Source organism: Caenorhabditis briggsae (assembly GCF_000004555.2).
Source record: "Caenorhabditis briggsae complete genome, chrIV, whole genome shotgun sequence".
NCBI lineage: Eukaryota > Metazoa > Nematoda > Chromadorea > Rhabditida > Rhabditidae > Caenorhabditis > Caenorhabditis briggsae.
In genome coordinates this window covers 10,310,865-10,322,908 of record NC_013487.2, presented here as the reverse complement: position 1 = coordinate 10,322,908, position 12,044 = coordinate 10,310,865, and the positions used below count along the sequence as shown (strand labels likewise).

At 37.2% G+C, this 12,044-nt stretch overlaps 6 protein-coding genes across 6 annotated transcripts in view; 2 read left to right on the top strand and 4 right to left on the bottom strand.

The window, feature by feature from the left end:
* Positions 1-745: 745 nt before the first annotated feature.
* On the top strand, positions 746-3,705 carry CBG01833 (the record flags this gene model as incomplete). Its single annotated transcript, XM_045235800.1, has 9 exons — positions 746-820; positions 866-989; positions 1,557-1,734; positions 1,780-1,889; positions 1,933-2,207; positions 2,255-2,523; positions 2,792-2,906; positions 2,953-3,133; positions 3,539-3,705. 9 exons carry the CDS (start codon positions 746-748, stop codon positions 3,703-3,705), a joined length of 1,494 nt encoding a protein of 497 aa, XP_045091865.1.
* A 94-nt stretch (positions 3,706-3,799) lies between these two features.
* Positions 3,800-4,520, bottom strand: Cbr-scl-8 (the record flags this gene model as incomplete). The annotated part of the gene is made up of 3 exons (XM_002634217.1): positions 3,800-3,899; positions 3,947-4,302; positions 4,347-4,520. The coding sequence occupies 3 exons, from the start codon at positions 4,518-4,520 to the stop codon at positions 3,800-3,802; spliced, it is 630 nt and encodes a 209-aa protein (XP_002634263.1).
* Positions 4,521-5,203: 683 nt separating this feature from the next.
* Positions 5,204-5,981, bottom strand: Cbr-scl-6 (the record flags this gene model as incomplete). The annotated part of the gene is made up of 4 exons (XM_002634218.1): positions 5,204-5,303; positions 5,356-5,705; positions 5,750-5,886; positions 5,939-5,981. 4 exons carry the CDS (start codon positions 5,979-5,981, stop codon positions 5,204-5,206), a joined length of 630 nt encoding a protein of 209 aa, XP_002634264.1.
* A 1,295-nt stretch (positions 5,982-7,276) lies between these two features.
* Positions 7,277-8,001, bottom strand: CBG01836 (the record flags this gene model as incomplete). Its single annotated transcript, XM_002634219.1, has 3 exons — positions 7,277-7,376; positions 7,432-7,784; positions 7,828-8,001. 3 exons carry the CDS (start codon positions 7,999-8,001, stop codon positions 7,277-7,279), a joined length of 627 nt encoding a protein of 208 aa, XP_002634265.1.
* A 920-nt stretch (positions 8,002-8,921) lies between these two features.
* On the bottom strand, positions 8,922-9,641 carry CBG01837 (the record flags this gene model as incomplete). The annotated part of the gene is made up of 3 exons (XM_002634220.1): positions 8,922-9,021; positions 9,072-9,427; positions 9,468-9,641. The coding sequence occupies 3 exons, from the start codon at positions 9,639-9,641 to the stop codon at positions 8,922-8,924; spliced, it is 630 nt and encodes a 209-aa protein (XP_002634266.1).
* Positions 9,642-10,743: 1,102 nt separating this feature from the next.
* CBG01838 overlaps positions 10,744-12,044 on the top strand; it is a gene marked incomplete at both ends in the record, with an annotated part of 5,334 nt that continues 4,033 nt past the window's right edge. Inside the window, one exon of the mRNA XM_045235799.1 lies at positions 10,744-10,938. Coding sequence (XP_045091864.1) covers positions 10,744-10,938 — 195 coding nt within the window. The remainder of the gene's footprint in view (positions 10,939-12,044) is intronic.

The window sequence follows — 12,044 nt, the reverse complement described above, 5'->3', positions numbered from 1 at the left end:
AGGAAAAAAGTTATGTTACGAAGTATTCAAAATTTTGAACTAATTGGTCATGAGCTGATTAGCATTCCTTTCAGGGTTTCCGAATGCACTTATCACAACCTAATCACATGTAAACCACTGTTTTCGTGACTTTCGGGTCAATCCGTTTCGCAAACTTTTCTGTTGTTTTTTTACAGCCGTCGTCTCGAAGACTAAAGACGCGCAGACGAGAGACACAGCTGAACCATTCGAAAAGGGGCGGAGACTTGGTGGCGAAGAAGGAGAAGAAAAACGAAGCTGTTGAGACGATCGGACGANACAGCACGGTCCCAAAATTGGCTCTTTTTTTACCTTATTCTCAACATCATTTTTGGTGATTTCAAATTTTTTCTTGAATTCTTTCGTAATAATGCTAGGAAAATACATAGCTTTAAAACATTTTGATGGAATATAAATGTTTGGTCGGCGTCCACAATAGTTTTCCACAGCTCCAAACTGATTCTCCAAAAATATTTCTCACAGAGTTTACAACTGTTTCTTTCTGGAGTCCCGTTCCATACTTTGTTTCCCGTTTTCCTCCGGGATCTTTGAAAAAGATGCGCGCGCGTGCTACCTAAAACCCGTCATGAGCAGATTATGCAAAAAAAGTCTGTCGGGTTTTTGATTTTTTACCTTTCAGTCCTCTCTCCGCTTGAAAGCAAAGTTTTTGTTTCAAAATATTCTGAATTCGAAACGATATTTTTTTTGTTGAATTAATTTTTTCGAGATGAGTTCAGTTTCTCCTAAACAATCAGAAGAAGGCGATGGGGAGAAAAAATCGAATACGATGGAGAACATAAAGGTAATTAGAAATAGATTTTCACCTTTTCAAAACGAATAGTTTTAGCACATTCCATTCTTCTTCATATTTCTTTGTACTTTATGCATGTCTTCAATCTATTCGAATCCAACTGTCTATCAATCGACAATCAATTTTCTTCACGAATTCCGTAATTCATCAGAATCTGATTGTAAGTTCCTCGCCTTTTCAATCTTCTCTTGTTTATGTATCTGTTACGAAATCTTATGTCTTCTTTTTTTCGTGGTTTCTGATCCGATCACTAAAAAAGACAAAAAGGGGTGCGACGGCTGATAAAAAGATAAGAAAATGAGGATCTTGTGTTCCTAACACATTTCCGTATTGTTTGTAGGAAAGATTACATTGGCTAGATATTTGCAAGATCACACACACACACTACAAAAGTAATCATTTAGAAAGTTAGGAGACTGTTTTTAACAATACCGGTCTTTTGGTCAGGAGATACAAAACCGTTTAGATCAATTACAAAATATGTGGAATACCTAGTTAGTTCCAGGAAAAAAGAACATTTGGTTCATTATGAATATTTATTAAAACAGCAAAAAATTTTAATAGTCATGGACCAAACATTCCATTGGGTCTGAATATTTGATTATTACAAGACTGATTACTATATAAGTTCTTCTTGAAAAAATATTATTTTTTCAAATTTATAAAATAAAAGAAAAGTCGAAGTCTTTATTCTATGTATAAGAAAAAACTGCAATATAAATTTCAGTCTACGAAGAAGTCGACAATCAATACGACCCGGAAAAACAAACATCTCGAGATGTGATCGTAAAATACGTCTACTATTTATCAAATCCCCAAAAAGAATCTTTGATAACTGTCACTTCCGTTGGTACGGTACTTGCTGCAACTCCAATCACTTATGCTTATAATAATATGGGATTCAGGTTTTGAGATTGTTAAAGATACTTATACCCAGGTTATATTTTCAGGAGAAGCTTTGTAATGTGCGCCTTTATCAGCATCATTCCAGCATTATTTTTTCCGATTTGTGTAAATGCAAAAACGTATCTTCTCGCCATTATTCTTCGCATATTTCAAGGTTTATTGAAATCTTTTTTTTAGTTTCTGAAATAATATTTTAGGATGTTCTCTGGCTGCTTTCATTCCATACGTCTGCAAGCTCTCAGTTTTCATTCCATTCGATCATATCACAGTTCCAATTATCGTATTTGCCTACTCCCATATTTCTGAAATTTTCGTTCATCCAATTGTTTCTCATATGGCATCATCCTCTTTGGGATGGCATTCGGCCCATTATGGTGCAGTGATTACAATTCTAATCATTTTCTTTGTTTTTGTTCTGATACATTTTGATGAGGACTTTAAAGAGAGAGCTGGGACAATTGGTTTTTGCAATGTAAACTTTTTTGGATTATACAGCTAAACTCGATTTTTCTGTTTCAGGCGATGTTTGAATACGAACGTACTCGTTCTCGTACATTCGATCTTCGTATTCCATATCTTTCAATTTATCAAGACTTCCGTATCTGGGTCATATTCTTCACTTCATTTGCTTACGGATGTGCTCTCCAACTATTCTATCAATTCGGTCCGACATTCTTCCATAAAGTTGTTGGACACTCTGAAATCTCATCGGCCTATTTCACGATTATTGCTCCGATTCTGAACTTGATCACATCTTGTTCATCGGTTTATCTGTACGGAAAGCTTGCGTAAGTTATGGAAACTTGGTTACCGTAAGCACTCTTATAGAAGGCCGCACAAACTGTCAACTTTGAGCCCATATATCTCACTTCCTGTGAAAGATAATAAAAAGAGACTCACTGACTGAATCCTTATCATACTATCACCAATATCTTGACAGTCTATCACTTTTCGATGTATTTTACAGGAAGCGAGATAAATTGGCTCGAAGTTGAAAGTTAGTGGTGACGTTCTGTTAGAGTGTTTACGGTATTTGCTGAAACTTACTTTTTTCAGAAACAGCGAACAAAACAAAATGCGCTTCTTCAACACTGTCGCGTTTGGAACTTGTGGAATTTTCCTATTTGCTCTAGGATTCTTCGATCCCGTCCATCACAAATATATTGTGACAGTAAGAACTTTTCGAATGGATTTTTGAATTACCGCCTTTTTTCTAGGTCATGTTTATTTTGGCATCCTCTCTTCTTGGTTGCTCTTATGCTGGTCATTTGAGAATGAATCAACTTCGATCTGGGCATCTACACCTTTTCCTTCTCGTCAACATTTTCATTGTCAATTCAGCTGCAATGTTCTTTTCCTCCTTACTTAATGTTCTTATTGCCAAAAACACGGATTACTGTAAGTCATATCGGGACACCTGGAAGTTAGAAACTAGTATTGAGTGATCGTTTTATAGTTGTTATAACTACGAAAAAAGAGATTGTGAGATTAGACAGGTGGGGGTGTATGTTTGTATTTGAAAGGTTCGCTCATTTGAAACATCCAATGTTTCCATCAAACAAAAATTCATTTGGAAGCAAGTTTGAAGGTGGTGTACGGTACAATTTCATTTATTTTCTTTGTTCAGAAAAATTTAGATTCAAATGAAAACGAAGAAAAAAAAATAAAAAATAATCGTTTCTTGATTTTCTGAACAAAAAAAGCAATAAAAAGTTTCGCCGTATACCAACTTTACTGAAAGAAAATAAACACAAAACATACTTTTTTGGAATTAAGAATCAACCTAATATTTAAGTTTTTCAGCTTCCTGGTCGACATTATTCATTGTTCATGCCATATTCCTTATCATTGCTAACATCATTTTCTTCTTTTTCTGCTCCTCAGAAAGAGCGAATTGGGCTAAAGAAGGGTATGAAGACTCTTCGATTCAGCCATATCGCGATGAGCCACTTCCTCAATTCCCATTGTAATTTTTATAAAATTTTCTGGATTCGAACGCTACAAAAATTGTGAGAAAATAGTTTACTAAAAAACAGAAGAAAAATCTGGCAATGTAAGGAAAAATTATGCACAGAGTCCAGAAGATTGTTCGCATCTGGTTCCTGATGGGCAGGCAGAGCAGGTGGCTCCCGAGTTGTAGATGCTCTTGAACAAGTAGTTTCCTCTGAAAAATAATTGTTGCTTCCAGGTTTTTTTAAAAATCAAACTAACTGGATCTTGTAGTGGCACACAAGAGCGACTCGGTTCATTCCTCCCTTTGAGGCGTCTGGTCCACACATTTTGATTCCGCATCCAATCTTATCAGTCAAAGCCCAAGCCATTTGAGTGGCATGTCCAATTCCAGTGTTGGCAAGAGACATGGTGAACTTGTTGGATCCCCATCCGAAGTCTTGGAATTCAGATTCCCAAGCAGCAGAAGCCATTCCTCCGAATTGATCGAGGTTGGAGATTGGGGATCCAGACCAGTAATAGTAGAGGTTTTCTCCAATGGATGGAATGGTAGAGTGTCCAGTTGGGCAGCTGTTAGCATATCCTTGGGCAGAAGATTCGAGAGATCCATCCCATTTCTGATAAATTTCACATTTTCAATTAAAGGCTTAAGCGGACTTACCATTTTGAGCATGTTGGTTCCGCTTTCCTTTCTGGTTCCTCTTGCCACGTATTCTCCCTTGGCAATCTTGGAACGGACGTTGTTGTGATGATTGACGATGGCTTGCTTTCCTCCTTCTCCGAAATTGGCATAAGCTCCAACGCAGAGGAGGGTCAAGAGCACAACGGATTGCATGGTTTACTGAAAATAGAAATATTAGAAAACTGGAAAACAGTAAGAAGTCGATGGTTCTCTCTGTTTTCGAGCAGCCTTTTATACTGGAAAACAATGGTAAAACATGGGATTTTCCCATCGGATATTCGTTATAGGATTCTCATGTTTTATGATAGTTTCTTGGTTTAGCAACAAAAAAACCAATTGTTCTATTCCTTTGAGTTTTGGTCCGATATTCAGTTGGAGGAAAGAAAGAACTTCATGGCGGGATACGCAACAATGTTTCATTTTTATTTAAATGGAGCTGGTAACTTGAGAAATTGAAGAGCAACTCGGGAGTTGCCGTCAATTTTTGGTCGGAATTGGTGAGATTCCGGGTAACTAAAGCCGATCAAACTCCGACAAACTTATGACAAGACCTTCCGACTAAAATCTGGCAATGGCCCGCTACACAGCCGTTCTTGGGCAAGTTACGACCAGAACCTGGTCAATATCCGTCATAAAGGCCAATCGCTTTCAGCTATTGACTAGAAGTTACAGTCTGACAGCCAATAAGTTTTTTTTAGTTTCAGAAACATTCACGCAATTTTTCAGAAACATTTACTCGACAAAAACAATAATCTTGAATTGTTCATTTTGGAATTTAATTTTAGAATACATTAAATGGCTAGGCCTAAAGGAAAATTGAAAGACAGATATTATCATTATCCACACAATCCAGTCGTTTGATCACAAGCAGTTCCAGTTGGACATTGAGAGCATGTGAATCCACTGACATAAATCATTTGATCCAAATAGTTTCCTCTGAAATTAGAAAAAAAAAGAATTTCAATCAATCAAAATTTCTCAAACTTACAGTGGTTTGTAATGGCATACAACTGATACTCGATTCATTCCACTTGCATCTTTTCCACAATTTTTTACTCCACATCCAACAAGACTTGTTTTGGCCCATGCCATTTGAGTGGCGTTTCCGACGCCAGTATTGAAAAGGTTCATATCGAAATAGTTAGTAGCCCATCCGAATTTTTGGAATTCTTGTTGCCAAGCCATTGCAGCAGATCCTCCATAAACATCAAGCCCTCCAATATTAGCTGATGTTGTTCTCATATAGAAGTTCTCTCCAGTTCCAGCTAGATTAGAATGAGTGGTTGGGCATGTGTTGGCATATGTTTGGGCAGAAGTAGCGAGTGAGGAATCCCAGGACTGTAAACTTGACATGAGTTGAAGTTCTGTCAGCTTTAGCTTACCATTTTTCTCATGTTGCTACATGTTGGTTTTGTAGTTTCATTTATACTATAAGTTCCAGTTGCGATTTTCGATCGGAACGAATTATGAAGATCCACAATAAACTGTTGAGTATTACTACTGAACTGACACTCGGTACCTGAAGAAAGATTAGAAATCATTTGGCTATTTTTCAGCTCAATGATACTTACCAATCAAAAGGAAAGAAGCTAGAACGAAGAAAGAAATAAGCATGTTGAAATCTGAAATTCTAAACGGTTCGATTGTATTTATACAGAGTACTAGTTTGTATAAACAACTGTCCTGTTGAACTACGACCAGCTAATTCCGAAGAACGAGAGCATATAGTCAGAGAGGTGCCGGAACAACAGGTGTGTCAAACATGTATTGAGCTCTGTTCGATTAATTTTTTTCGACGAAAAACCAAATAACGGCACGTAGTTCTATATCGAGAGACAAGACTAAACTTCAATTAACGATAGACTACTATTAGTTTAAAGAAACATGAATGTATGTGTTTTGTACACATGTATCAGACCATATCTGATGTACAACTGTCACAACGACTTCAACCTAGAGCCTTATTATGGAAGGGCACAAGCACAAAAATTAGTTGGTGGAAGAGCTCTAAAACCAATAGTGAAGTTTAGAAGCGTCTGATAGGATCAATTAAATTTCATAAAAAGGACGGCCTCTATAATTATTTTTTGATGTTTTAAAAGAAGTCGGCACATAATTCGGAGGGAGCAACAATTCGAGGGTATAACGGGGTACAAATCAATTAAGGGATACAAAATCCACAATTCAGAGGCCCAAAATTTGAAAACTTTCAGGGTATTTTTACCCCCGAATTGAGGATTCTGCACTCCTGAATTGCTTTGAACCCCAATGACCCTAAAATTTTTGTACTCTCCTAATCATTTGCCAAATTTACTTTATGATCTCTGAAAATTTTCAGACCAAACGGTACTAAATGTTTTTTTTTCAGATTTTGAAAATTGAATGAATGTTGTGTTTCAGACATTAAGAGTTTCATTCAAAATACTTTTTTCGTGTCCCATAATTTTAAGAAACATTTTATCAGTTTAAAAATAAATAGTGAATGAAGCAGAATTGTAGAATGCGCATTTTGATGGCTCCTGAGTCCGGACCACTAGAATCTCTGATAACTCGTTTTATCGGAAATGTAGATTTCAAATGGAAGTTTTTCCGGGTTGACAATAAATTCAAAGCTCAGTTTGTGAAAAAATATTAATTTCGATTCACTTTTCAAACAGTAGTATGTCAACTTTCATATTCCAACCTAAATCTAACCATGGCCCGCTACTCAGCCGTTTTTGAGCAAGTTCCGCCCAGAGCCTGGCCACTACCCTTCCAAAACCCGAAATCCCAACTTCTGACCAAAAGTTACGAGCCAGCAGCCGAGTTGATGAAAATACAGTTTCACCAATTTCAAGGTAAATAGTGTGATTCAATTAACAACAATTCTCAAAGAATACATTCATTGAACAGATAATAAGAAATTGTTTTTAAACGCAAATTCCTGTAGATTTCTCGCATTTTGTTTTCGGTGGACACGAAGAGCAAGTTTTTCCACTTTTATAGATATCCTGACCCATGTAGTTCCCTCTGTAATTTCAAAATATTCATGACAGTTTTTTTGATCATAGTTTTTTCAACTCACGGTCCCTTGTACTGGCAAACAACAACCACTGTTTTCTTATCCTTTCCACAACTTTTAACTCCACATCCGATTCCTCCCGTGTTAGCCCATGCCATCTGCGTCGCATGCCCAACTCCAGATCGGAAAAGTGCCCCATCCATTTTATTAGTCTTCCATCCGTATTTTGTAAATTCACCTGACCAGGCACCAGAAGCATGAACTCCGAATACGTTCAAATCTTTTGGAGGAAAATTTGGCGCCCAACTCCAGAAGAGATTCTCGCCATATCCAAATCTATCGACTGATTTTGAATGTCCAGTTGGGCATGTATTGGCGTAAGATTGAGCTGAAGCAGCTACATGCTTATCCCATTTCTGAATTTTTCAAATAAAAATCAGATAATTCATCAGAACTGACAATTTTGAGAATATTGCTTCCGGCTGGTTTCTTAAGTCCTTTTGCGATATATGTTCCTTTAGCAATTGAAGATCTCAATTTGTTGTGAGCATCGACAATGTTCTTTTGTCCAGTTGAACTAAATTGGCAATAGGAATATCCACACATAGTAACTAGAATAAGGAGAGATCTCATTCTAACTGAATGAATTCTACCTTGATTGTGCGGGCTTTTATTTAGAGAAATATCGGAAAGCTTTCAAAAATTTTATTACAGTTTCCCATTTTTCATAAGTTTTTTATATGTTCGTTGATCTTTTGGATTACTTCCTTTCAGTTATTTTTGAGACAATTGAATTGTCAACAATGTTAAAAAAACATCGTAAAACCTTTATTAGAAGGGCCCTTTTAAAGAAGGACCCTCCGAGAAGCATACTTGTCGACGGACCGGCTGATTACTCGCTTCAAAATTAAAATTGTAGGAAAAACAACATACCAGGCGATAGAGAGCGAGTTTTACAACCTCCAATAAGACTCGATTAATCAGTAACCGGGTGCTGACCGAGATTCAGTAGCCATGCAGCGCAAAAATCGTCGGTCCGGTTAAAACATGCCGGCTCGAGCCATAATATTGGAGGCTCTCTGAGCTCTATTATCTGATATCTGCTACGCTGTTTTGCTCACATTGTCAATTTTGAACCAAATCATTTGAAGCGAATCATGAAAAAATAGCGAATAAAACATTGCGCATTTTGATGCAACTGTTATTAGGAATTAAGATATTTTGTTCTATTATAATAAGATGTTTTTAATACACTCAAAGCTCAGTTTGTGAGAAAAAAAACTTGAAAATTCACTCTGCAGTAGTATTTCGACTTTCCACTTCCGACCAAAATCTGGTCCGCTATACAGCCGTTTTTGAGCAAGTTCCGTCCAGAGCCTAGCCAGTACCCTTCCAAAACCGGAAATCCCAACTTCTGACACAAAAGTTACGAGCCAGCAGCCGAGTTGATGAAAATACAGTTTCACCAATTTTCAAGGCATAGAAATAGTGTGATTCAATTAACAACAATTCTCAAAGAATACATTCATTGAACAGACAATAAGAAATTGTTTTTAAACGCAAAGTCCTGTAGATTTCTCGCATTTCGTTTTCGAAGGACACGAAGAGCAAGTTTTTCCACTTTTATAGATATCCTGACCCATGTAGTTCCCTCTGAAATTTCAAAATATTCATGAGAGACGATTTTAGTTTTTTTAACTCACGGCCCCTTGTACTGACAAACAACAACCACTTTGTACATGCCATTCTTTGTCTTATCCTTTCCACAATTCTTCACTCCACATCCGATTCCTCCTGTGTTAGCCCATGCCATTTGCGTAGCATGTCCAACTCCAGATCCAAAAAGTGCTCTGTCCATCTTATTAGTCTTCCATCCATACTTTCCAAATTCACTGGACCAGGCATCAGAAGCACGAAGTCCGAATTCATTCAAATCTTTTGGAGAAGATGTCGACCAACGCCAATAGAGATTCTCTCCGTATCCAGTTCCCTTCGAATGTCCAGTCGGACATTTGTTGGCATAAGATTGAGCTGATGTAGCTACAGTTTTATCCCATTTCTGAAATTTTTAAATCAAAAGATAATTAATCAGAACTGACGATTTTGAGAATGTTGCTTCCGGCTGGTTTCTTAGTTCCTTTGACGATATATGTTCCTTTAGCAATTGAAGATCTCAATCTGTTGTGAGCATCCACAATGTTCTTTTGTCCAGTTGAACTAAATTGGCAATAGGAATATCCACACAAAGTAACTAGAATAAGGAGAGATCTCATTCTAACTGAATATCGAATGATTTCTACCTTGATTGAGCGGGCTTTTATTTGGAGAAATATGGAAAAGCTTTCAAAAGTTTTATTACATGTTCCCATTTTTCATGAGCTTATTAATTTTCGTTGATCTTTTGGATCATTTCTTTCAGTTGATGTTTGAAGTCAATAGAATATTGAAGAATGTTTCCAAAGAATTACCATAAAACCTGTATTAGAAGGGTCCCTTTGACAGGAGGACCTTCCGAGTACTTGTCGATGGGCTGGCTGATCGCTCGTTTCTAAAATTGAAATTGTGGACAAAACAACATACCAGACGATAGAGCTCAGCGAGATCTAAATTTTTTAATAATAATCGACACGCATTTTAATCAGTTACAGGGTGCACATTCAATAGCCGTACCGGGCGGAAATCGTCGGTCGGGTTAAAAAAGGTCGCCTCCCTACTCAGCAAATTTTCGGCACGCTAGGGCACAGAGGGGCACAGGATCCGCATCCTAACGGCACGGTGCCGCGTTCAAAGTGCCCGTGGAACACCGCACCCGTGCCCCTAGCGGGCCGCTACCGTGCCCCTTCCGTGCCGTTGCCGTGCCCCTTCTTGAACCATCTGCGCATCTCGTGTCTATACATGGAGTTTCGAAATTGATTAGCTTACGATTTATAATCATACATTTATGCATTTTTATTGTTTTATGTTATTTAAATTTGTTTTTTTTGTCTTTTTCGTTCGAAAGTCATGAAATGTATCACTTTTTAGTTTTCAGACAGTAGCCGTAGCAGATGTCGCGTTGGAAAAGACACCGGAAGAAAATCGGTGAGTTGGGAAATTCTCAAGTAATAGTAACATCGAAAATCTTTTCAGTTATGGAGTCGAGAAATGAAGATTTCGAACTGTGGAAGGATAATGAAGAAGAAGAAAGTAGTTTACGACCAGCAACTAGGAATACTACAAATGAAATGAGTAAGTGACCGAGATGTGAAAAACTGAACTATTTTGAAATGACAGTGTTCAAAATTTTTTGAAAGGTCATTGGTAGTTCCTATGTTTTCAGGTCAGGTGGATTTCGGTGAAAACTTGGAAGATGTCGATTATGATTGTCTCTTACCAATGATGAACTACGAAAGAAGAGAAATTCAAGACTTTGATATTCGAATTTCCGGCTACATCAACTTTGTGCTCTCAGAGGGACTATCAGAAAACTCTATGGATCGACTCGATGGAATGATGTCGGTTATTAATGGAGCACCACCGCCCGTATCATTGGGTGTTATCAAGCGAGAGTTGGAGCTGCTCCGTAACGAGGTTATTCTTGAAATGAACTTTTATTGTCATTGTTGTGGACGGAAGAAGAAAGGAAAACGAGACGAGTGCGAAGCATGCCTGAAACCTGAAATGATGCCTGAAACAAATGTTACATAGAGTTGACTGGACACAAATCTTTGGTTCAAGTTTAGACATTAATGACAAATATGATAATTTCCTCTCCTACCTTAATCATGTTTTTGAATGCACTGTTCCTTGGATTAGAGTAAATTCTGAATATGGAAATCTCCCCCAATACCTGATGTCGTTCAGTAAACTTGTAGACTACCTTTGGGAAAAAACGAAATTAACTAGAAGTGATTCTGACTTTGAACAATACGCCCTGATTACAAAAAAAATTAGGAAAAAATTGAAAAAATATAAAGGCAATGTTGAATTGCAAATTCTTCAGAAAAAAGGTGTCAGTCGGTTTTCTAAGTTTTTTAAATTTGTGTTAAAGAAGAAATCTGGCGAGACACCAGACTTCAAAAACTTTTCCGGAATAGTATTGAGTGAAGACTATGAGAAATCTGAATGTCTATCGGAGTATTTTGAATCACAATTTACAAATCCTAGTCCAACGTTCCAAGCCAATAATACCACAAAAAATATCCAGGAAATGATATGGGTATCTGAAGATGAAATTTATAAGTTACTTAAGAAAATTAAGAGTAATAATACACTAACCCCAGACGATATTCCTTCTAGTTTTTTAAAATTGACATCCATATATATAGCTAGCCCAATAGCACAACTCTGTAATTACTCAATGATGTCAGGAAAAACCCCGAAAAAATGGAACGAGGCGATTGTTATTCCTACAAAAAAAAATAGAAACTCCTTCTAGCCCAAGCCAATTCAGGCCTATTAGTCTCACTTCCGTTATTTGTAGAGTTTACGGAAGGTGTATCCTGAAAAGAATCAATGACCATCTAGCAAATAGTCAATTTTGGAGTGACAGCCAACACGGCTTTCGAGTAGGTAGATCAACAACTTCCTGTCTGTTAGAATCTTTAAATGAATGGACTTCTAGTCTTGAAAGAAGGGATCAGGTAGACATAATTTATTTTGATATCAGTAAGGCTTTTGATAAGGTACCTCATAAT